This window comes from Mesoplodon densirostris, chromosome 1, assembly GCF_025265405.1.
Source record: "Mesoplodon densirostris isolate mMesDen1 chromosome 1, mMesDen1 primary haplotype, whole genome shotgun sequence".
NCBI classification, from domain to species: Eukaryota; Metazoa; Chordata; class Mammalia; order Artiodactyla; family Ziphiidae; genus Mesoplodon; species Mesoplodon densirostris.
The window spans coordinates 155,796,442-155,818,675 of record NC_082661.1 but is presented as its reverse complement, the minus strand read 5'-3'; the positions used below and the strand labels follow the sequence as shown (position 1 = coordinate 155,818,675).

Sequence of the window (22,234 nt, the reverse complement as noted above, 5' to 3'; positions counted from 1 at the left end):
GCTTCCTATGTGGGTTCACTCCAGGTGGAGTCTGCTGTTTAGACAGGGTGCACAAGAGGGTAGCAGGGTGCAGCGGGCATCTGACAGGACTGAGAGTGAGAAGTGGGGTCTGACGGCTTGGAGAAGGGCCAGGGGTAAGACCTGTCCCGAACAAGTTGATGCTTTTTTCTTTCTCCTTTTACAGTTCTCCTTTACTTGATAATTTCTGTCAAAGAGGCTAGTGTGACCTCCTTCCTAGGGTTGGGATGAGGTTTCAGTGAGCTGATTTTTCCAGACATATTATCAGGCATAGGGTAGCTATTTAGCAGGGGTTAGTTAAAACTCTGCCCTCTTTACCTCTTTATCACAACTTAAAACCCTCACGTTCCAGAATTTTGTCACCTCTTGCTGCTCATCCCCAATCCCTTTTCCAAGTCTAACCTGCAACTCAGTTAAGTTAAAAAGAAAAACCCTGGGGAAACAAATCCGCACAAAAGAATGACTCCACGAGGGCATAGCCCCTCCCTAACCCAACATGGGGTTGGGTGTGAACTTCTTTCCAAGTTAGGGCTCATTGGTAGGTTAGAGTTTTAGGTTGTTGGACAAGATATCCAAGGGGCGTGTGGTACCCACAGGAGCGGTCCCTCTTTTAAATAATACCCAGTCTTGCCTAGGAGTGAGGCCAGCCTGGCAGGGAAGGGAAAGGAGAGCTTGTGGTGCAGAGCCTCCCCACACCTCAGACACAAGAGGAAGCTATGCTAAGGCCCTTGGACTCTTGACCAGAGTGCTGTGCTTTTTTTTTTTTTTAACACTCACCCTGTCATAGTGTGCTACTATTGCAGCTTACTTTTTCATCCAACTTCAAAGTGAGAAAAACATTGCTTCTGTGATGGACATATATGAAAATATATAATAATTCAAACCACAACTATTCCTCTTTAAAATTCCCATATATACTCACAATTTCTCTTCATATGTACATTTATTCAACCTCTTTTCCCTCACTGTGTGGATGGCAAGGAAGTGACTCCTGTCATACATTAGAATTGGGAGAGATGGCTTTTTTCTTACATGTGCCCTAATGAAAACCTTGCACCCCATCACTCCCTGTATACCCATAAAGGATGACTTGTGATATACTGTAGGAAGTTCATAAACAGAGGCAGTAGAGTATAGTAGTTTAGTGCATGGGCAGACAGACAAACCTGGATTTGAGATTAGTAATAATGACAACTAATATTTCCATGCTGAGTATGCTGTACATATATCAGGGATTTCTTTTAATCCTTACATCAGCCCCAGAGATAAATACTCCCATCTTACCATTTTATTTTATTTATTTTATTTTATTTTTTTTTGGCGCTACGCGTGCCTCTCACACTGTTGTGGACTCTCCCGTTACGGAGCGCAGGCTCCGGATGCGCAGGCTCCGCGGCCATGGCTCACGGGCCTAGCCGCTCCGCGGCATGTGGGATCTTCCCGGACTGGGGCACGAACCCGTGTCCCCTGTATTGGCAGGCGGACTCGCAACCACTGCGCTACCAGGGAAGCCCCCATCTTACCATTTTACAGGTGGAGAAATTAAGGCATAGAAAAGGTAAGTCACTTGTCCAAGGTCACACAGTCAGCACATGGTATCAGTGGTGTGAGACTAGGCCAGCTTCCTCCAGGGCTCTCACTTTGATTGGATTCCCAGTTTCCCCATCTATAAAATGAAAATGGTTCCAGTACTTACTTTGTAGATTGTATAAAAATTAAGTGGGATAATGTACATAAACCTTTCAGTATAGCATCTGCCACATAGTAAGCATTTAACAAATGGTTACCCCCTTTAAAACATTTCTACCATCTAACACTGGTGTGCTCATCCTTACAAACTGAGAGTCAGTATGACATAGTGGCTAGAAGCATAGACTGTGGAGCCAGACTGCCTGGTTCAAATCCTGACACTTCAACATATTAGCGGTATGACTTTGGGAAGATTTCTGTGTGCCTCAGTTTCTTCATCTGCAAAATGGGCATAATAGAATCTGTCTTATAGAGTAAGAGATTAGAATTCAATATATTAAATTATAATCTATTAAATTATATATATACTTTCATATCTTAAAGTAATTCTATATATTAAATTCAGTAAGTATAATTTACAAAAAGTAATTTATAAGGTAAATTAAGTACATATAAGTACAATAAGTATAATTAAATATAAGTACACTACTTGGTAAGCAACACTATCCAATAGAAATGTAATTTGAACTACATATATAATTTTAAATTTTCTACTAGTCACATTTTTTAGAAAGGTAAAAAGAAACAGGTGAAATTAATTTTAATAATATTTTTAATTTAACCCAATATTATCATTTCAGTATGTAATCAACATAAAAATTATTAATGAGATGTTTTACACTCTTTTTTTCATACTAACTCCTTGAGATCTGGTGGGTAGTTTACACTTACCCACATCTCAGTTTGGACTAGACACATTTCAGTGCTTAAGAGCCACATGTGGATATTAAATAGTGGCCATACTGTATTGTATGGCTGTATAATATTAGTTATTTATAGGAATTTTATATTTCATTCTTATTTTGAGAGGAAGATAGATTAGAGAGTAGGCAGGTGTTTCTTAGCTCCACATTGAGGATATATATAAGCCTATCTGCCTGAGGAATATGTGGAATTGGAATATGTGGACTGATTTTTTTAATAGCTTATATTACTGTAACTACAGTTTATGTTTGTTGGAATTGCACTGTAGAGAAGTTTTTGAAATAAAACATACCGAGTGTAATTTATTTAAATCTCAAATCATACACAAATTAATTTGTTTCTTCTTTAGTTGGAGCATTTCTGTACCCAGTACTATTGAAAATTTTCTAAGCACAAGTGTGTTCATAGTTTAAATTTCCATCATCTTGAGCAACTTCAACTTTTTTTTCTTAACCTGAAGTTTTGTGTCCAGACTTGTAGTTTTTCCTGCAAATTCACCAAATTTTAGATAAAATCCTTGATTTTCCATATAACTACAGTTTTTTTTCAAGCCAGACCTCTAGGAATGGGAAAAGAAACTTTTCTTCCTTTATCTTGGGATGTTGCTGAGTTGAATGTGGGTTGGTAAGCTTTGCCAGCTAAGGCTGTAGACAGGCTCCTTCCTACCAAGGCAAATGATAATGGTTTAAGTACAGACCTGGGGCAAATCTATAAATCCTTATTTTGTAGGTTAATGATGCTACCTATGAGATTCCAGATTTTTCACCAACCATTAAAGGTGTTCTTTGGGAAAACTGGCCAATGGATAAAGGTGTGTTTATTGCCTACGATGATGATAAGGTGTACACTTATGTCTTTCACAAGGACACTATACAAGGTACTTAATCACTTTTTTTGTACATTTAGTGAGAAATACATTTCCATTGCAGTGAAATTAAAACATTCCTTTCTGATGTGTGTGCTGAGTATTAGCTTTCAGCATTAAGATGTCTGTTTTATAATATAGGATCCAAGGTCATTTTGGCTGGTGGCACCAAAGTTCCCTTCTGTCAGAAACCTTTGCTGTTATATAATGGAGAGTTGACCTGCCAGACACAGAGTGGAAAAATAAACAACATCTACCTTAGCACCCACAGCTTCCTCCACAGTTTAAAAGATGTGGGGCTTAATGATCTGAGGCAGATGCTGACGCAGACTTTAATGCTAAAGAGGTATGGTTTTAAACACTTCTCGTGGGGCCTCTCATTTGCTTTTGTGATTTTAAAGGTCAACTTCTATTAAAATAGTTAGAGGTAATAGTATTTACCTCGTTTACTTCACAGGATTATTGTGAGGCTCAGATAAGATGATGGATATGAGAATGTATATAAATTCTAAGGGAAGTACTTTTGTACAATACCATCGGTGCTTTATTCCAAGAAAAGCCCTTCAGAACAAAAAGGTTTCTCATCACCCAAATAGCACAGTTATTGCGAAATTCTAATAAACATAATTATTTCAACACTCTTAATTTCATCATAACAAAGTTTGATTTTACTTTACTTAAGATTTCCTTTTCCTGCTCTTTCCTCTCACCTCTTAGGGCCACTGTGAATTCCTTTGTGGTTCTGATTCTTCTCACCATCTCTTAAATGTTGCTCTTCTTCAGGGCCCCTTGAGCTCCTTTCTTCTATTCTCACTCTAATTATTCTTCCAGAGTGAATCTCCTCAAAGATGGTTTCAGTACCATCTATACGAGGCTGACTCCAAAATGTGCATCCTTGACTGAAACCTCTGTTTACCACCGCCTCCCAGTCATACGTAGTTGGGAGTCCATGAGTTCTTCAAACTTGCCTCATCATCTTCCCCAGCCTCCCCCTCTGCCCGAAACACATTGTGCACATGCTCTACCACCCACCCACACACGCACACACACACCCTCACACACACACCTCATACACACACCCTAACACACACACACCCTCACACACACACACAAACACCCCTACACACACCCTCACACACACAGCTTCACACACACATCCTCTCACACACCCTCTCACACGCCCTCACAAACACACACGCTCACAAACACACCCTCACATCCCTCACACACACACACCCTCACATGCACCCTCACACATACACCCTCACACACACATGCACACACATGCACACACACACTTCACACACACACACCCTCACACACACACATACCCCAGGTCCTTTTGTCCTCTGCTATTCCCCCACCTTAACTCAGGCCCTCACGTGGAGTAATGTATAGCAGAACCACTTTCTGACTGCTCTCTCTGCTGGTAGCCTGATGACAATCTAATGTATTCTCTATACACTTTGGAAAATGTGAATCTGATCCTCTCATTTCCCTGCTGAAGATCATCCAGTGACTTCCTGTAGCCTTTAGGAAGAAACACCTGCTTTTCGGGGACCTCAGCATGACATGCCAGGCTCATGACGATTTCATGCTCTCCTCATCTGTCCCCACTCCTCCACTCCTCTCTGTGCACTGACTGCTTGGATTCAGTATTTTTCATTATTTCTTGCCTTGGCATGAGCCGCTTTCTCATCCTGGGCTGCCCCTCCCTGTCTCTGTGGACGGTAACTCCTCATTCTTCACCATACAGTGGAGTGCTCTCCTCCTCCAGGAAGCCTTCCCAGAAGCCCCGACCACTGGCAGTCTAGGTCAGGGCCTTTCCGATGTGTTGCCTTAGAGCCAGGATCTGGTGTGCAGAGTGGTTTAGCACATGTTATCTCTTACCACTGTGTGACCTGGGCTGGATTTTTAAGGCCTCTAAGCCTCACTTTCCTCATCTCTAAAGGAGAAATAATAATAATACATAATGGATAGGGTCGTTAGGGTGATCCAGCGAGAGAATTTATACAAAGCACTTAGCACAAAGATCCACATATTGTAGGCACTCCAGTACCTCTGTCATACTGTGTCATAGTCATCTGTTTTCTTACCTGGCTCTTCCACCTTCCCCAAGTATGACTGCCTAAAGGACAGTGATCTGCATTTGAGCCTTATGTCTTGGTTCCTGGCACATAACGGTGCTCAGTGAATGTGTGTTGGATAGAAAAATGCATCAGTGAATAGAGGGGGAGGCGTAACATATTCATTAATGTAGGGGTTCCACAAAAAGTCTCACTGGCATTTATGGTTAAGTTTTATACCAGAGGTCAGCAAGCTTTTTCTGTTATGGTCCAGATGGTAAGTATTTCAGGCATTAAGGGCCATAGGGTCTGTCACACCTGCTCAGGTCAGTTGTTGCAGTGCAAGTGCAGCCAAGACAGTCCATAAAGAGCGGGCAGGTGAGTGTCTGTGTTCCACTCACACTTTATTCTCCAAAACAGGCAGCTGTGGGCCATAGTTTGCTGACCCCTGTTTTAAAGTTCCCAGTTTATAGGAATAGAGTACTAATTTTATTAGACTTATGTGAGAACAAAAATAATTTTCATCTGTGTGTGAAGTAAACCAAGAATAAATAAACAGAATCAGTTGTTGATGAGGGAAGGTGGTTATACAGAATAGATTCAGATTAATTCAAGAAATTCAAGAAAAAAAATCTGCATAAAACTGGAAGAAAAGTTTATATAGCTTTTCATAACTTGAAAATGATTAAAGATTAAGAAATGTTTCTGCAAAATTTATCTAGGGCATAACATTAAGTTATGTACAATCTGAAAATTGCCTAATAGGGGGCAAATAGAGCTCCTTGATTAAGCTTATGTATTCAACTGCTAGGTTTTCTGATGCTTGGGAAATGTGCAAGATTCTGAGTGATCATGCTGCCTGGAATGAGTTGGCCAGAGCTTGTCTACACCACATGGAAGTGGAGTTTGCAATCCGTGTTTATCGGACAATTGGAAACGTTGGCATGGTGATGTCCTTGGAACAAATAAAGGTAAACAGCATCTTAGGGGAATTATCAGATTAGCATTTAAATGGTGTTTAGTCAAACATTTAAAATTTCTGCAGTTAATCTTACCTAACTCATAAACAAATTAATTGATAGACCACTACCACTTTCTCCTAAGTACAGTCCTTAAATAAAAAACCTTTGTATTTCTTCTCATTAAAACTGCTTTTATTTGTAGGGAATAGAGGACTACAGTCTTTTGGCAGGACATCTTGCCATGTTTACTAATGATTTCAACCTGGCTCAGGACCTGTACCTGGCATCCAGCTGTCCCATTGCTGCCCTGGAGGTATGGCAGCAAATGAGGGGAAAAACGTGCAAAGAGGCTCTCACCTTTTGTAGAGTTAAAATCTCTCAGCACCAGATACCACATGCCTTCCGCCTCCTAGAATTCAGATTTCAGCTTTAAGAGTTCCTGAGTATTCATTAACTTAAGAAATATTTTCAGTCTGCATTCTGTGGAGCCATAAAAGGCATGGTATTGTAACATTACCAAATAATTTAAAGTCAGACTGTGTCCAGAGAGGACAGATTCCATAACTTACAAAAACGCACACAAATAAAAACAGCCACCATTTCTTTTTCTTTCTTTCTTTCTTTCTTTCTTTCTTTCTTTTTTATAGACAAAGATGTTTAAGAGTATTTTTTTTTGTTTCTTTTAACATCTTTATTGGAGTATAATTGCTTTACAATGGTGTGTTAAGTTTCTGCTTTATGTGAATCAGCTGTACATATACATATATCCCCATATATCCTCCCTCTTGCGTCTCCCTCCCACCCTCCCTATCCCACCCCTCTAGGTGGTCACAAAGCATGGAGCTGATCTCCCTGTGCTATGCGGCTGCTTCCCACTAGCTATACATTTTACATTTGGTAGTGTATATATGTCCATGCCACTCTCTCACTTCATGCCAGCTTACCTTTCCCTCTCCCTGTGTCCTCAAGTCCATTCTCTAGTCTGCGTCTTTATTCCTGTCCTGCCCCTAGGTTCTTCAGAACCTTTTTTTTTTTTTTGTAGATTCCATATATATGTGTTAGCATACGGTATTCGTTTTTCTCTTTCTGACTTACTTCACTCTGTATGACAGACTCTAGGTCCATCCACCTCACTACAAATAACTCAGTTTCGTTTCTTTTTTTTTCTTTTTTTTTTTTTTTTTTTTTGTGGTACGCGGGCCTCTCACTGCTGTGGCCTCTCCTGTTGCAGAGCACAGGCTCCAGATGCGCAGGCTCAGCAGCCATGGCTCACGGGCCCAGCCGCTCTGCGGCACGTGGGATCCTCCTGGACCGGGGCACGAACCCACGTCCCCTGTATCGGCAGGTGGACTCTCAACCACTGTGCCACCAGGGAAGCCCTCAATTTCGTTTCTTTTTATGGATGGGTAATATTCCATTGTATATATGTGCTGCATCTTCTTTATCCATTCATCTGTCGATGGACACTTAGGTTGGTTCCATGTCCTGGCTATTGTAAATAGAGCTGCAATGAACATTGTGGTGCATGACTCTTTTTGAATTATGGTTTTCTCAGGGTATATGCTCAGTAGTGAGACTGCTGGGTCATATGATAGTTCTATTTTAAGTTTTTTAAGGAACTTCCATACTGTTCTCCATAGTGGCTGTATCAATTTACATTCCCACCAACAGTGCAAGAGGGTTCCCTTTTCTTCACACCCTCTCCAGCATTTATTGTTTGTAGATTTTTTGATGATGGCCATTCTGACTGGTGTGAGGTGATACCTCGTTGTAGTTTTGATTTGCATTTCTCTAATGAGTAAAGATGTTGAGCATCCTCTCATGTGTTTGTTGGCAATATGTATATCTTCTTTGGAAAAATGTCAGTTTAGGTCTTCTGCCTGTTTTTGGATTGGGTTGTTTCTGTTTTTGATATTGAGCTGCATGAGCTGCTTGTAAATTTTGGAGATTAATCCTTTGTCAGTTGCTTCATTTGCAAATATTTTCTCCCATTCTGAGGGTTGTCTTTTTGTCTTGTTATGTTTTCCTTTGCTGTGCAAAAGCTTTTAAGTTTCATTAGGCCCCATTTGTTTATTTTTGTTTTTATTTCCATTTCTCTAGGAGGTGGGTCAAAAAGGATCTTGCTATGATTTATGTCAAAGAGTGTTCTTCCTATGTTTTCCTCTAAGAGTTTTATAGTGTCTGGCCTTACATTTAGGTCTTTAACCTATTTTGAGTTTATTTTTGTGTATGGCGTTTGGGAGTGTTCTAATTTCATTCTTTTACATGTAGCTGTCGAGTTTTCCCAGCACCACTTATTGAAGAGGATGTCTTTTCTCCATTGTATATTCTTGCCTCCTTTATCAAAGATAAGGTGACCATAGGTGCATGGGTTTATCTCTGAACAGCCACCATTTATTGAGTGCTCACATGTGCCAGACACTTTTTTAAGCATTGACGTATTTTAATTCACTTAACCTTCACAACAGTCCTGTGAGATAATACTGTTATTTCCTCTATTTTCCAAATGGGAAAATTGAGGCGCATTTGTCTTTTATTTATTATGTGAAATTCTCTTTTGTATGAAGAGAAGGTTAAGGCTTGTGTATCATCACTAGTTTCCCAGAGGTGAGTGTTGCAGGTGAAGGATCAGAGAGGAGTGAAGGACCTAGTTCAACGCAAGGAAGGAAGGAGCTGTGGCTGTGTAGAGTAGCGGTTAAGAACATGGACTTTAGAGTTGGACGTGGCTGGGTTCAGATCCCAGCTCTGTGTAACATTGGACAAGTTATTTCATCTCTCTGTGCCCTAGATCCCATTTAAAGGAGGGATAACAATATCTAGCCCACAGGGTGTTGTAAAGATTTAATAATGAGGTTAGATCTTTTGGAACAGTGCCTGAAGGGCTGTAAAGACAGAGATGGTGGCTGCTGACACTCACATTATTTCACCCCAGCCAGCATTTCTACAACCACATAGGGGGAAGCATATTTGCTGTTGATTTCACAACTTCTCTTTTCAAATTGTTCTGTAGCAAATTTTCATTTTTAAATTTTAAGTGAACTAAATTACTTTTGTTTTAAGAAAAAATTAGATAATTTTACAACATTATTTGAGCTCATTGGGGACACCCTGAGAAATTTACAGAACTTGGATTGGTAAGCACTGAAGTAGGAACATGGCAGCACTGAGTGAGGGCAACGATGTCATCCCAGCTCTTCTGCATTAACTATGGACACTTGTGTGCTGCTGGATTTGTAAAGGATTTAAGGTGATGGCTTCTCAGTGGAAAGAGGTGATGGAACCCCGTTGTTCCTTTAACCTCACTTTGAAGACTGATAGGTTAGCTAAGTAAAGAGGTTGGAAGCAAAGCCCTACTGCCCAGCCGTGCCACACACTAACAATGAGAATTTGTGTGCAAAACTAGCCTCTCTTTGCCTCAGTTTCTGGATCCCTAAAATGGGCACAAGAGCAGCTCATTACAAAAAGCCTAGTTGTGAAAAGTAAATAGGCTGGGCTTCCCTGGTGGCGCAGTGGTTGAGAGTCTGCCTGCCGATGCAGGGGACACGGGTTCGTGCCCTGGTCTGAGAAGATCCCACATGCCGCGGAGTGGCTGGGTCCGTGAGCCATGGCCGCTGAACCTGCACGTCCAGAGCCTGTGCTGCGCAACGGGAGAGGCTACAACAGTGAGAGGCCCACGTACCGCAAAAAAAAAAAAAAAAAAAGTAAATAGGCTAATGTCCTAAAACAGTACCTGGCAGAAAATAGCACTTACAAAATGTTAGCCATTATTAATTCTTTACAAAGAGTGAATAAAGTGAGGAGTGAACTCTAAAAAATTAATGGTTTAATCTTTAATGGTTAGTTTATATGTGGAATTGTGTACCAGACACAGATAAAAGACCTTGGGAGCCAGAGAGAAAGACACGTTCACGTTTTATTTATGTTTGCTACTATTTGTCTCCTGATATACGTTCAGATTTTCTCAGAAAATAACATCAGTTCCTACAGTAAAGTATTTCTCAACTTTTTCTTTATTATCTCCCCTCTAAAAAGAAATATTAATTTTAATTTAGCTGATTGAATTAATTTTAATTCAGTTTAATTTTTTCCTATGGAGAAAAATTAAATACTAAAGAGAATAAGATTTTGTTTAGGATTGAGTTTTGGAGGGCCACAAACCATTGTAATAGCCAAGATGTTTTTGGTCCCCAAGAACCAATTTTCACCCTTTTGGAGGCTCTGTCACCTGCATTGAGAATGTATGCTATAGTAATTTATTGTCTTTGGAAAGACCAAGTTTCATTTTTAAAACAAAAAGTATCTGTAATCACTTTTATTAAAAACTATATGGTGGGGGCTTCCCTGGTGGCGCAGTGGTTGAGAGTCCGCCTGCCGATGCAGGGGACACAGGTTCGTGCCCCGGTCTGGGAGGATCCCACATGCTGCGGAGCGGCTGGGCCCGTGAGCCATGGCTGCTGAGCCTGCGCGTCCGGAGCCTGTGCTCCGCAACGGGAGAGGCCACAACAGTGAGAGGCCCACGTACCGCAAAAAAAAAAAAAGAAAAACTATATGGTGACTGTGCAGAATAATTTGCTATTTGAAATTAATATCTCTCTCTTCCTAATAGATGAGAAGGGATTTACAGCACTGGGACAGTGCTCTACAACTGGCAAAGCGTTTAGCCCCAGACCAAATACCATTTATATCAAAAGAATATGCTATTCAGCTTGAATTCACGTAAGTACTTGTCTTTATATGTTTCAGTCAGTATCTAATTATTGAATATCTTCAATTCTAAACTGCTGTTCATTATAAGGCCATTGATTTAATAATTAAATCCATTGATTTAATAATTGCTTCTTAGGTGGAAAAAGCCATATTAATTATACATCCAAAAAGTGTTTTATTCTAACTAATGATGTCTTATCCATGTATTTATCCACTTGCATTTTCAGCATCAAAGTCTAAGTTGGGGTCTAAGCCTTTTCTATATTTAGAGTCTAAATATTATTTTGAATCACATTCGGCCAACAACAGTTACACATAAACATTGGGGTGACTCTGCTTTTCTTAACCTACGTGCATGACCTTGACCTCTTTGAACACTTTGAGGATTTGCAGTGTGATTTCAAGGCACAGTGAAAAATACCAGGCTTTGTTCTACAACTTCTATTTGCTTAAATTTGTACTTTTTCTTTTGTAAATTGAATTGCACATGGATAAAAATTCAACAGTTAATGTTGAAAATCAAGCCAGAAACTTTTCACAGGTGGATATGTAGTGCTAGAATAATAATCCTTCATGATGCATGATGAATAGCTTCACAGATCTTTCCTACCTTTGAAAATGCCATAATCTATTCTGAGAGATTTAGAATTTTCTAGTGCTGTTAATTGCTAGATGGTCTTAACTGTCAGAAGTCCTAATTGACACACTATACATTTTTATTTCAATGCTGCATAAAAGTGTAAGTTTAGAGGCATTCAAGATCCAATTGTAAGCTTACCTTCAGCCATGGTTAATGCCACCATTGCAGATACCTGCAGAGACAAAAAATGAATAATTCATTTGCAAATATAAGTTCACAGGTATATGTGCAATGACAGTTACATCACAACTGGACAGTTTCTTTTGACATTTATTATAGGATACATTCCAATTTCAAAAACTGTAAAATGGGAAAAATACTGTTTTTTGAACAAAGAAAATATGGTTCTAACATTTAAAACAACATTTTTATATACTTCCACTTTGTTTTCTATAGACTTTAGATTCATTGAGAATGTTGACAGATAATAGTTGTAGAAATTATTCCATCAAAAGTATTCTTTCATTTCTAACCAAGATACCTTATTTAAAATTTTCCATTTTGCAAATAAAAACTTTTGAGATTTTATTTCTTCTTAGTCAACCTTGATCTAAATTTGGCACATTTCTGCCTCTTATACAGTTAATCCATATGTTGAAAAGGTCAAATAGGAATCTTAGTACTTAACACAATGGACAAGGCCCTCCGTGTCTGTCCTGAGAGTGACTGGGTCTTAGAGTAAAGAGAAAAGGGTCAATACATTGGGAGATGACCCACCATCTCCTGTCAGAGCACAAACACCAAAGTAAGCCCTGGAACCATCCAGAAAACTTCCATTGTCTCTTCTTACAGGGGAATCAAAGTTTTTGTAGCAGACCCTCAAAAACTGTATAGTCAGAGAGCTGAGCTAGTTGAAAGCCTGTGATGTTGTTGATATTTTTTAACCCTTTCTGGTCAACACTTCACCATGAAGCCACCAATTCCCAAAACTTTCACTGTTATTTCTGTGCTGACCCCTGGACCCTGATCTAGATACACACCCCAGCCCCCCAAATCAGGAGACTTTCCCTTGTGATAATAGTAATGAACAAAGTATATCTCATCATCATCCGATATCCCAGTAGCCACCAGCTGCTGATTTTGATGCTAAGGCCCTAGGCCTGAGCTCAGTTCCATCAGTCTGTTTTATTCTGCATCCAAGACATTGATTAGATCAAAGCAGGACCAGTCTGTCACCTGTGGGAGGGATTTAGCTCTCCAGTCTGGCACTAGAATAATGAGCTAGATCCACATGAGAGTTCCAAAATAAAATAATAATAAAGTGAGCGAACTAAAATACCATAAAAATAAAGTGAGAGTTCCAAAGTCTTAATTTAGCATCTCCTAACTGGGTTTGCCCAAGGAAAACCTCAGGCTCCTGAAGGAGGAACTGTCAGGAGACATCTCTAGCTGTATTGACGTAATTGGGTCCAAGTGTTAGAAATTCGCACTTAGGAACACTGCTGACTCTGAAGCCCTGGGCTGTCCAAAACAAAGTTCTCAATCGGCTTCTCTTCCAGAAAATTCCTTGTAACCAACAGATGAGGAAACTGAGTGAGGCTGAGAGAGGTTGAGTAACTGGTCTAAGCTGATAAGGTGGAGCTCAAATAATGCCATTTCCAGAGCTGATTAATTTATTATGACTAACACACCATTGTAAAGCAATTATACTCCAATAAAGACGTTAAAAAAAAAAAAGAAAGTAAATTTATTATGGAGGAGATGATTTCTCAGAGGACAATTGATCTCCAGACTGATCTTAAGCAAATCACTGATCCATTCTGTTCCAAGCAATAAAAATGAATTGAGGTAATAAATATGACTTCTAGATATGCAGATCCATGTTAGCATTGGTCATGGGAATAGGGAGTGGTATTATTTATTTCACGTATAATACTTCTAATCAGAATAAGAACCAGGGCCCTTAATACTGTCATCCCCAGTGTTTTCCTTCATTTCTACCCAGATTCTCTTAATACATATTGTACTTATAAATATTGGGTGTTTGGAAAAAACATTCTTTTTTATGGTCACATGATTGTCTTTAGTGCCCCAAAGGAGATAATTAAGCAAAAGTGACCCATAAAATTTAATGTACCTCCCCAAAATGCCTAGCATACTGCAAAGTTAGTACCTTACAGTCTTAGCAAAATCTAGCTTAATAATAATTTTTTTTTTTTTTTTTGGCGGTACGCGGGCCTCTCACTGTTGTGGCCCCTCCCGCTGTGGAGCACAAGCTCCAGACAGGACACACAGGCTCAGCGGCTATGGCTCACGGGCCCAGCCACTCCGCGGCATGCGGGATCCTCCCGGACCGGGGCACGAGCCCATGTCCCCTGCATCGGCAGGCAGACTCTCAACCACTGCACCACCAGGGAAGCCCTTAATAATTATTTTTAAAGTAGCAAAATAATGGACTGCACTTGAAAGAATGCATGTATAAATGTTGTATATCACACCTTTTATGTGCTTAAGCAATTCAGTGACAGATGATCTTTTAAATCTTGTATATGTAAATAAGATACTTAAATGTGTATTAAAATTCACTTTTTTTTTCAGGGGTGATTATGTAAATGCTTTGGCTCATTATGAGAAAGGAATAACAGGTGATAATAAGGTAACCTTGAATAAAGATAAGATATGCATAATTATCTTTGGGTTTGTTGTTAGTTTCCTTTAAAAAATAATCTTATTTGCACTGTATTTATTCCGTATATAGCAGGTGAGCCTTTTTTTCAGTTTATTAACAGCTTTGCAAGGATATGGTTAAATCATTTTAAAACACTGAACGCTTAAAAACTGAAGTTGACAATATTTTTATCAGTCTGAAAAAGCTATGTTTTCCATTACACCCTAATTATGAGCTTCATATTAAGGTTGGGAGTATGATTTTTATCCCTTCCCAGTTACAGGCTAGCTATGATTTTCATAAAGCTGTTCCTTTTACTCTTAAAAAGTTTCAGTAACCACTTTGAAAGTGAATTCCCAGTCCATAAAAGTTTGTTCTGCCATTTCATTCCTTATGCTGTATCTTTTATGATGAACCTGGTAAGCATGTACTTTACCCACCATTCCAGTCCATTCTCCCATCCCAGACGATCCCAGAATTTTAGCTCCAGAAGCTAAATTTTGCGATAAAAATTGATGTTTTTAAGTTAGGTGATGTCAAGATTGAAAATCTTTTTCTTTTCTATATTATATCTAGCATTTTATTACGCAAGTAATACAATATCAGTATAGTCAATTTGAAAAATCACCAAAGTATTTTTTTTTTTTTTTTTTGCGGTACGCGGGCCTCTCACTGCTGTGGCCTCTCCCGTTGTGGAGCACAGGCTCCGGACGCGCAGGCCCAGCGGCCATGGCTCACGGGCCCAGCCGCCCCGTGGCATGTGGGATCCTCCCGGACCGGGGCACGAACCCGTGTCCCCTGCATCGGCAGGTGGACTCTCAACCACTGCGCCACCAGGGAAGCCCCCACCAAAGTATGTTAACCTGCAAAGTGAGAGTCCAATGTTCTCTCCTCCATCCACACTCCTTGATGGTAACCACCGTTCATGATTTTATATATTTCCATCCAGAATCTCTGCTAAGCATACAGATATGTATATAATAGGGATTTTTACTAAAAATGAAATCATTCACTTCCATTCATTCAGCAAAGATCAACTGAGAATCCATTCTGTGAAAAGCAACATTTTTGCTTTATGGTCTTTCCAAATCAATACATTATGAATGTTTTAATTTTTTAAGAGCTTCTAAAATTTCATTGTTTGGATGTACCATGGTTTTTTCATCCACTCCCTTATTGATTATATTGTAGTTGTTTGGGGTTTTGTTTCTATCAAAAACACCACAATGAATATTCTACCTAGTATATATATCTTTAGCTACTTAAAATAGTATTTCTGCAGGATATATTCTTACAGGTGGGATTCTGGGTCATAAAATGTGTGCTTTTAATTTTTTGTACTGCTAGATTGCTCTCCAAAAGAACTTGTAGTAATTCATCCAGCTGTTAGTTGTGTAGGAAAGTGTCTGTTTCCCTCACATTCTCAACACTACCAATCTCTACCAATTTGATCAGCCAAAGAAAAGAAGGTATTTCATTTTACTTTGTGTTTGATTATTAGTGAAGTCAAGCATGTTTTATTTATTTATTGGCCAATTGTATGTTTTTTTTATGAATTGCCTGATTATATCCTTTGTTCATTTATCTCTTGGGGTTTTGACATTTTCTTTGTTTGGCTGCATCTATTTAAGTTCGTCCTTAATTGTGTTATTAAATACAGTCACCACTAGTCACATGTGGCCATTTAAGTTATTTAAAATTAAATAAAATATAAAATTCAGTTCCTCTGTCACAAAATAAATAAATAAAGGTTTTATGTTTCATCAGACCTAGTAGAGAAATTTTCAGTTTGATAAGTATTTTCTCTTTTAATGTTATTCATACATAGCATTTATGCTATGTGCCCAGTATATTTCCTCTCACATAAAATTTTATACCAAGAAGCAAGGTATTATGACAAAGAGGCAGTAAAAATTTGGTCTTGAGCACAAAAGATCTAGACTTCTAAAGAAAAAAATATAACTTTACAACAGATGATTTTTTTTAAAAGACTCAATGTTATTTCAAAATCTTGAGATTTGCCAGAAAAAGATTAATGAAAGTAAACCATAACCTTTGGGCTCATTTTAGATTTAAATTGTTTGGCTAGAATACATCATTTTAAGTTAGGGTCTGATTCATTAGTTATTTGCCTTCTAATTTCAGGAACATGATGAGATATGTCTGGCTGGCGTGGCCCAGATGTCCATAAGAATGGGAGATATCCGCCGAGGGGTTAGCCTAGCCCTCAAGCACCCCAGCAGGGTCCTTAAAAAAGACTGTGGAGCCATATTGGAGAATATGAAGGTAGACATTTCTGTGAATAAATATTCATGTGGTGTCATACATAATAAATTTAGTATGTTGATAATCTCATATTATTTTAGCAATTTTCAGAAGCAGCTCAACTCTATGAAAAAGGTCTCTACTATGACAGAGCAGCATCTGTTTACATCCGCTGTAAGAACTGGTAAGAATTTGCTAAAATTTGTTCTGAGCAGGTGTGGAAATGAATGTGTGTCGACAATCTCCCCACTGGCTTTCTTGCTGCTCCTCCCAGCTGTACAACTATTGCCTCTATCTGGGCCTTCCTTCCATCTCCTCTTTTTCTTTTTAGATGAGTTCACATTAATAGTTCCTTTTCCAAAGAACAGCACATTTTCTTGGTTTAATATGGGGAAATACCTGATCAGATAAATTGCTAGAATAAAAAAGCCCTGTTGTCCCCAAAGACTTAATGAACTAACCTTCATTTTCCCACAGAGGGTGGGCTAGTGGGGCTGGGGGCCGGAGAAAGAGCAATTAAATCTTTTACCTATAGGAGACCAAGACTTTTTAAAGATCACGATAAGTGTTTTTTGTATCCTAAAAACTAATATCTGATTGTAGGAAGCTACTATTAGGGCAAATGTAGTGCTGATATTATTCTCCTAAACCTACCTTTCTAGGGCAAAAGTTGGTGAACTTCTGCCTCATGTTTCTTCTCCAAAGATTCACTTGCAGTATGCCAAAGCTAAAGAAGCAGATGGAAGGTTTGTACAATTTCTCAATTTTATACAAATTTAAAAGAATGTTTTATAAATTAACTATTGATATTTACAACCCTCTAAGAAAGGCAAAGCACAGAAAGACAGAAAATAGCTTTACTCCTCACCTGGCTTGAAGTGCCAGACTATTAAATTTTCCCCACACTTTTATATACCTCAGTCAATCCTTTATGTATTCATATATGGACTAAAATCTCATTTTTACTTGAGGGTTAAATATAGGAAGTTGAAATTTTGATATAATATGGCATGAAAATGAAGTTAGGCAATAGTCATTTTATTAAGGATGATAACTTACAGATGCAGAGGAAAAGAAAAGTGAAGAAACATGAAGTTCATACCTATGGCTGCACTGTTTAAGCCACAAAACAGTATTAAAATATAGCAATGGATAGTTGTATCCTAAATGTACAAATATTTCCTGGAACTTTAACACAAGAAACTCAAAGGCACTAGGAGGAAATAGGCTAAAGACAAGGAAGAAATACAGTTATGAAATTATATTTTATGCAAACGTGAGAAAGTTCTATCTCACTGACAGTAATTAAATTAAAGCAAACAGTATATCATTTTAACTTATCATATTGGGAAAAGATTTATTTTAAACTAATAACCATATTGTCAAAAAGCACTTGTTTTACATGACTGATGAGACTGTAAATTTCTAAAGCCTATAGAAAGTTATTTAGCAATATGTATTAAGAGATTTTTAAAGGTTACTTCCTTGTACTTTTTGAAAAGTAACCTTAAGAAAGAGATATACACTAAGTGTCTTGTTAAAACGGAAAGAGCTAGAGAGCTCATGGGGACTGAACAGAAGTCTTGAGCTCCATCTAGAGGTCAACACACAATGATTTTATATATCACTGTTAAGCTATGTCTCTAATTGTGAAAAAATCCTTATTTTCTGTTTTCTAAAATAAGCCTGTATTACTATTATAATCTTTCCACTCTAACGAAAACAATAAAATGTAAAAAAGTGTATATATATGGTTCAGATGAGAAAACAGTAAAATTTGTATTTTACTGTTAGTTTATCAAACCTCTGAAAAGAATATATTTTAGTGAAATGGTTCCTGATATTCTTTCTGCTAAAAAATGAAGAAGTTCAAGAAAAATAAGCAACCCCCGTCAATAAAAAAGTGTCCCAAACATTTATTGACATTTTTTTCCCCAAACGTGACAGTGTTAAGAAAGTTTGTCTGAAATAAGTATCTTTCATAGATACAAAGAAGCTGTTGTGGCTTATGAGAACGCAAACCAGTGGAACAGCGTGATCCGCATCTACCTGGACCACCTCAACAATCCAGAAAAGGCCGTCAGTATTGTCAGAGAAACCCAGTCCCTGGATGGAGCCAAGATGGTAGCCCGGTAACATAATGCATTAATATTTTTGGACTTCCAAAAACGAACCTTAAAAGAGAGCCCCCGCTTCCTCTTATCAAATAAATCAATTCAAATGGAATACTTATTCTGTTTTGGGGGGTTTTTTAAAAATTACATCTAAGTGTTTAAATTCAAAGGCTGTTTGTTGTGGTCAATGTATGAGAGTATGTTTTCCAAATATAAACATATGGTATAGAACTGCAGTTTACCGAATACATTTTTACTTTTAAATGGTTTCTCTTATTTTGTAAATGACAAACTTCTTTTAAATGAGTCAAGTTCATTAAAGTACTTTGTTTCAGGTTTTTTCTACAGCTAGGTGACTACGGGTCTGCCATCCAGTTTCTTGTTATGTCCAAATGTAATAATGAAGCTTTCACACTGGCTCAGCAGCACAACAAAATGGAAATCTATGCAGACATTATTGGTAAATATCATTGTTTTCCCTAATTTCTCTTAAAGACTTTATCAAAGGAACACTTTGACTCTTATGGTCTAATGATCAGATTTGTATATCCACAGTGACATGCACACACACCATTTATACACAGACACACACACCAGCTATATGTTACTTGTTAGATTTCAAGATCCCTACTATACCTTAAAGATGAGATGGAATTATAAGACCATTTTCAAAAATTAGGTGTTTTGGGTGACTTCTGCGAGAGGCCAGATTTCCCAAATCCTGCTACTGCTCAAGGAACCTGTTAGAGCAAGGTTCCAAGATGAAGGTAATAGGAAATGAAGAATGATTTTTGAAAAAGTTTTCATAAATTTTTTAAATTGAGTTATAAATTAAGAATATATGATGTGGTTTTTAAAGATTTTGCAAGTACAAAAGAAAATTTTGTATTCTGAGAATACTGGCTTATAGGTTTTCTTCCCATGTTTGTAATTATTCTTAGAAATTACTGAAATAATTTTCAGATTTTTCACTTCATGGGCCATGTATAACATTATTTGTGGTGTGATTTTTCTTCTTTTTTTCCTTTTTTATTGTGGTAAAATATACATAATGTAAATTTACCATTTTAACCATTTTTAAGTGTACAGTTTGCTTGCATTAAGTACATTCGCATTGTTGTGCAACTATCACCACATCCATCTCCAGAACTTTTTCATCATCCTAAACTAAAACTATATACCCATTAAACAATAGCTCCCATTCCCCTCACCTCCCAGCCTCATAACCACTGTTCTACTTTCTGTCACTATGATTTTGACTACTCGTGGTACCTTTTATAAGTGGAATTATAATATTTGTCCTGTTATGTTATTTCGTTTTTTTACAATTCACAAAATGACCATAAGAATTGTTGGTGGGATTCACGAGAAAATTTTTGTTTCAGTCTTCAAGGGAAGTAATAGGTAAAAGTATCTTCTAATATCTTAGGAAGTCATTCAGGTAATTGGAGAAAATAAAGAGCTAAAGAAAAAAAGGAAATACAGATAAAAGCAACATTACAAATATTAATGTTTAACATGACAGATGACATTTCTGTCCTAACAATTGCAAATCATCATTGCACTAAAGCATTTAAGTTTTTCTAATTTCAGAAGGATGTGGCTTATCCGAAATCATGCACACACACATATACACACATATGCCCTCCCACTCCCAAAACATAACACACACTTTTCTTCACCTTTCTTTACTCCCTTCTTTTATAAACTTCATATCTGCCTTGGTCTGGAGACACAGAGCTGTTCTTATACTTTGGTGCCCTGCTGGGCCTCCAACTCCCATGGGTAAATGTAAACAGTGAATTGGAATTCCAGCATCTTTGGGGTCTTCTGTGCTTAATATGTTTAAGCCTGTAAAAGAAAAACAGAAAAGGGACTTACCTGGTGGTTAAGACTCCACGCTGCCAATGCAGGGGCCCCGGGTTTGATCCCTGGTCAAGGCACTAGACCCCGCATCCCACAACTAAGATCCAGCACAGCCAAATAAAAATTAATTAATTAATTAATTTTTAAAATAGGAAAACAGTAATTATCTTTAAATAGCATCTGTTGTCCATTTGAGTATCATCTCCCTTGTCTGACAGATACATACAGACTATTGTTTAAACTGGGCACTAGAGAAAGGAGATGGATTACATTTGCATTATGGTTAACTTTGCTCCTGATTGTTCCCTAGGGAAATCCTGGATTGTTCCTTGTTTTAGGAAATGAGATTGAGACTCTTAAAGAAAGATGAAAGTCACTAAGGGTGATGTCAAACCATAGCCCAGCTTCTCACAAAGCGTCATAACTTCCTCTCCTGATTGCTATTTAGAGCGAAAAGAAGATGGAACAGAGTTGATATGTGGAGTTATTACGGTGAATGTGTTTTGTGATGAAAAAGACACTGATAATAATATTTACTGTTAAAAGGTTTTCATCACCTCTTTTTAGATCCTGTTTTTAGATTAGCAATAAGAGGTAAACAAGTTTTGCTCAGATATTTTACTCAATGAATTCCTGTTGTAGGTTCTGAAGACACTACTAATGAGGACTATCAAAGTATTGCCTTATATTTCGAAGGAGAAAAAAGACATTTTCAGGCTGGAAAATTCTTCTTGCTGTGTGGCCAGTATTCACGAGTGAGTATTTGCCAAGAAAACATACTTTGGACTCCACAGGAATGATCAGATAAAATAAATAATGATATTAAAATAATGATAATCATTAAAATAATGATATTATTTTAAGTAATATCCTAAAATATGTTACGCTCCCAGACACCCAGATTTGAAATATCAGAGTCAGCCTTAAACTCTTCCCCTCTCTCCCACATCCAGTCACATTCTGCCTTCGTAACCTCTCTCACAGCTCTCTCTTTTTCATTCTAACTACCATCCATGTAATCCAAACCTGGGTCACCTCACTTTAGATTATGGCAATGGTTTCCTATTTTCCTCATTTTTAGCTTCTCTGTCTATAACTCATCCTTCATTTTGTTCCCCAAATGGTACTAACTTTGACTGATAAAGAGCCCCTAAAGCAGGGGTTACGGTGTTCAAGCAAGGGACGTAAACAAGTGAAGCTGCAGGGTCAGCCTGTGCGTTCACTGAGTGACAGGGTAGGGACTGCTGGGCGGGATGCATTTTGTCTGAAGGGAACAGCTGTTGCTCACCTCCAAAAAAGTGTTGCCATTCAGGAGTTTGGGCCTACTAGCTCAGATCATAGGATTTTTTACAAGAAACACAAGTCTGGGTCAATATTAAAATATAGGCCCAGATATTTGTATAACATCTCACTGGCCAAAGAAACATGTCTGTGTGTGAATTCAGCCTTCAGGCCATCTATTTGCTGTTCTGGCCTCTTAGTTACTGAGTCTAAACTCCTTAGCTGGCACTCAAGAGAATTTCCACAGTTGACCAACCAGCCTGAACTTCCCTATCTGGCATCTAGCTTTTTCCATTGAAGAATCCTATGCTTCCGCTAGCCTTCTCCTGTCCCTGTTCTCCACCTGGGTTCCTCTTTGCCCTCTTTCCCACCTTCCACAGACCTGTTC

General features: G+C 38.2%; 1 protein-coding gene across 3 annotated transcripts in view; it reads left to right on the top strand.

Annotated features, from left to right (window-relative positions):
* The window catches only part of WDR19 (WD repeat domain 19), an 89,129-nt gene that overhangs the window by 42,881 nt on the left and 24,014 nt on the right, over positions 1–22,234 (top strand). For all 3 annotated transcript variants that reach the window (XM_060110955.1, XM_060110945.1, XM_060110962.1), the window contains exons 16-27: positions 3,202–3,349; positions 3,479–3,683; positions 6,215–6,374; positions 6,568–6,678; positions 10,972–11,081; positions 14,251–14,308; positions 16,466–16,606; positions 16,687–16,769; positions 17,248–17,331; positions 18,571–18,717; positions 19,035–19,159; positions 21,208–21,320. In XM_060110955.1, coding sequence (XP_059966938.1) covers positions 3,202–3,349; positions 3,479–3,683; positions 6,215–6,374; positions 6,568–6,678; positions 10,972–11,081; positions 14,251–14,308; positions 16,466–16,606; positions 16,687–16,769; positions 17,248–17,331; positions 18,571–18,717; positions 19,035–19,159; positions 21,208–21,320 — 1,485 coding nt within the window. The remainder of the gene's footprint in view (positions 1–3,201; positions 3,350–3,478; positions 3,684–6,214; positions 6,375–6,567; positions 6,679–10,971; positions 11,082–14,250; positions 14,309–16,465; positions 16,607–16,686; positions 16,770–17,247; positions 17,332–18,570; positions 18,718–19,034; positions 19,160–21,207; positions 21,321–22,234) is intronic.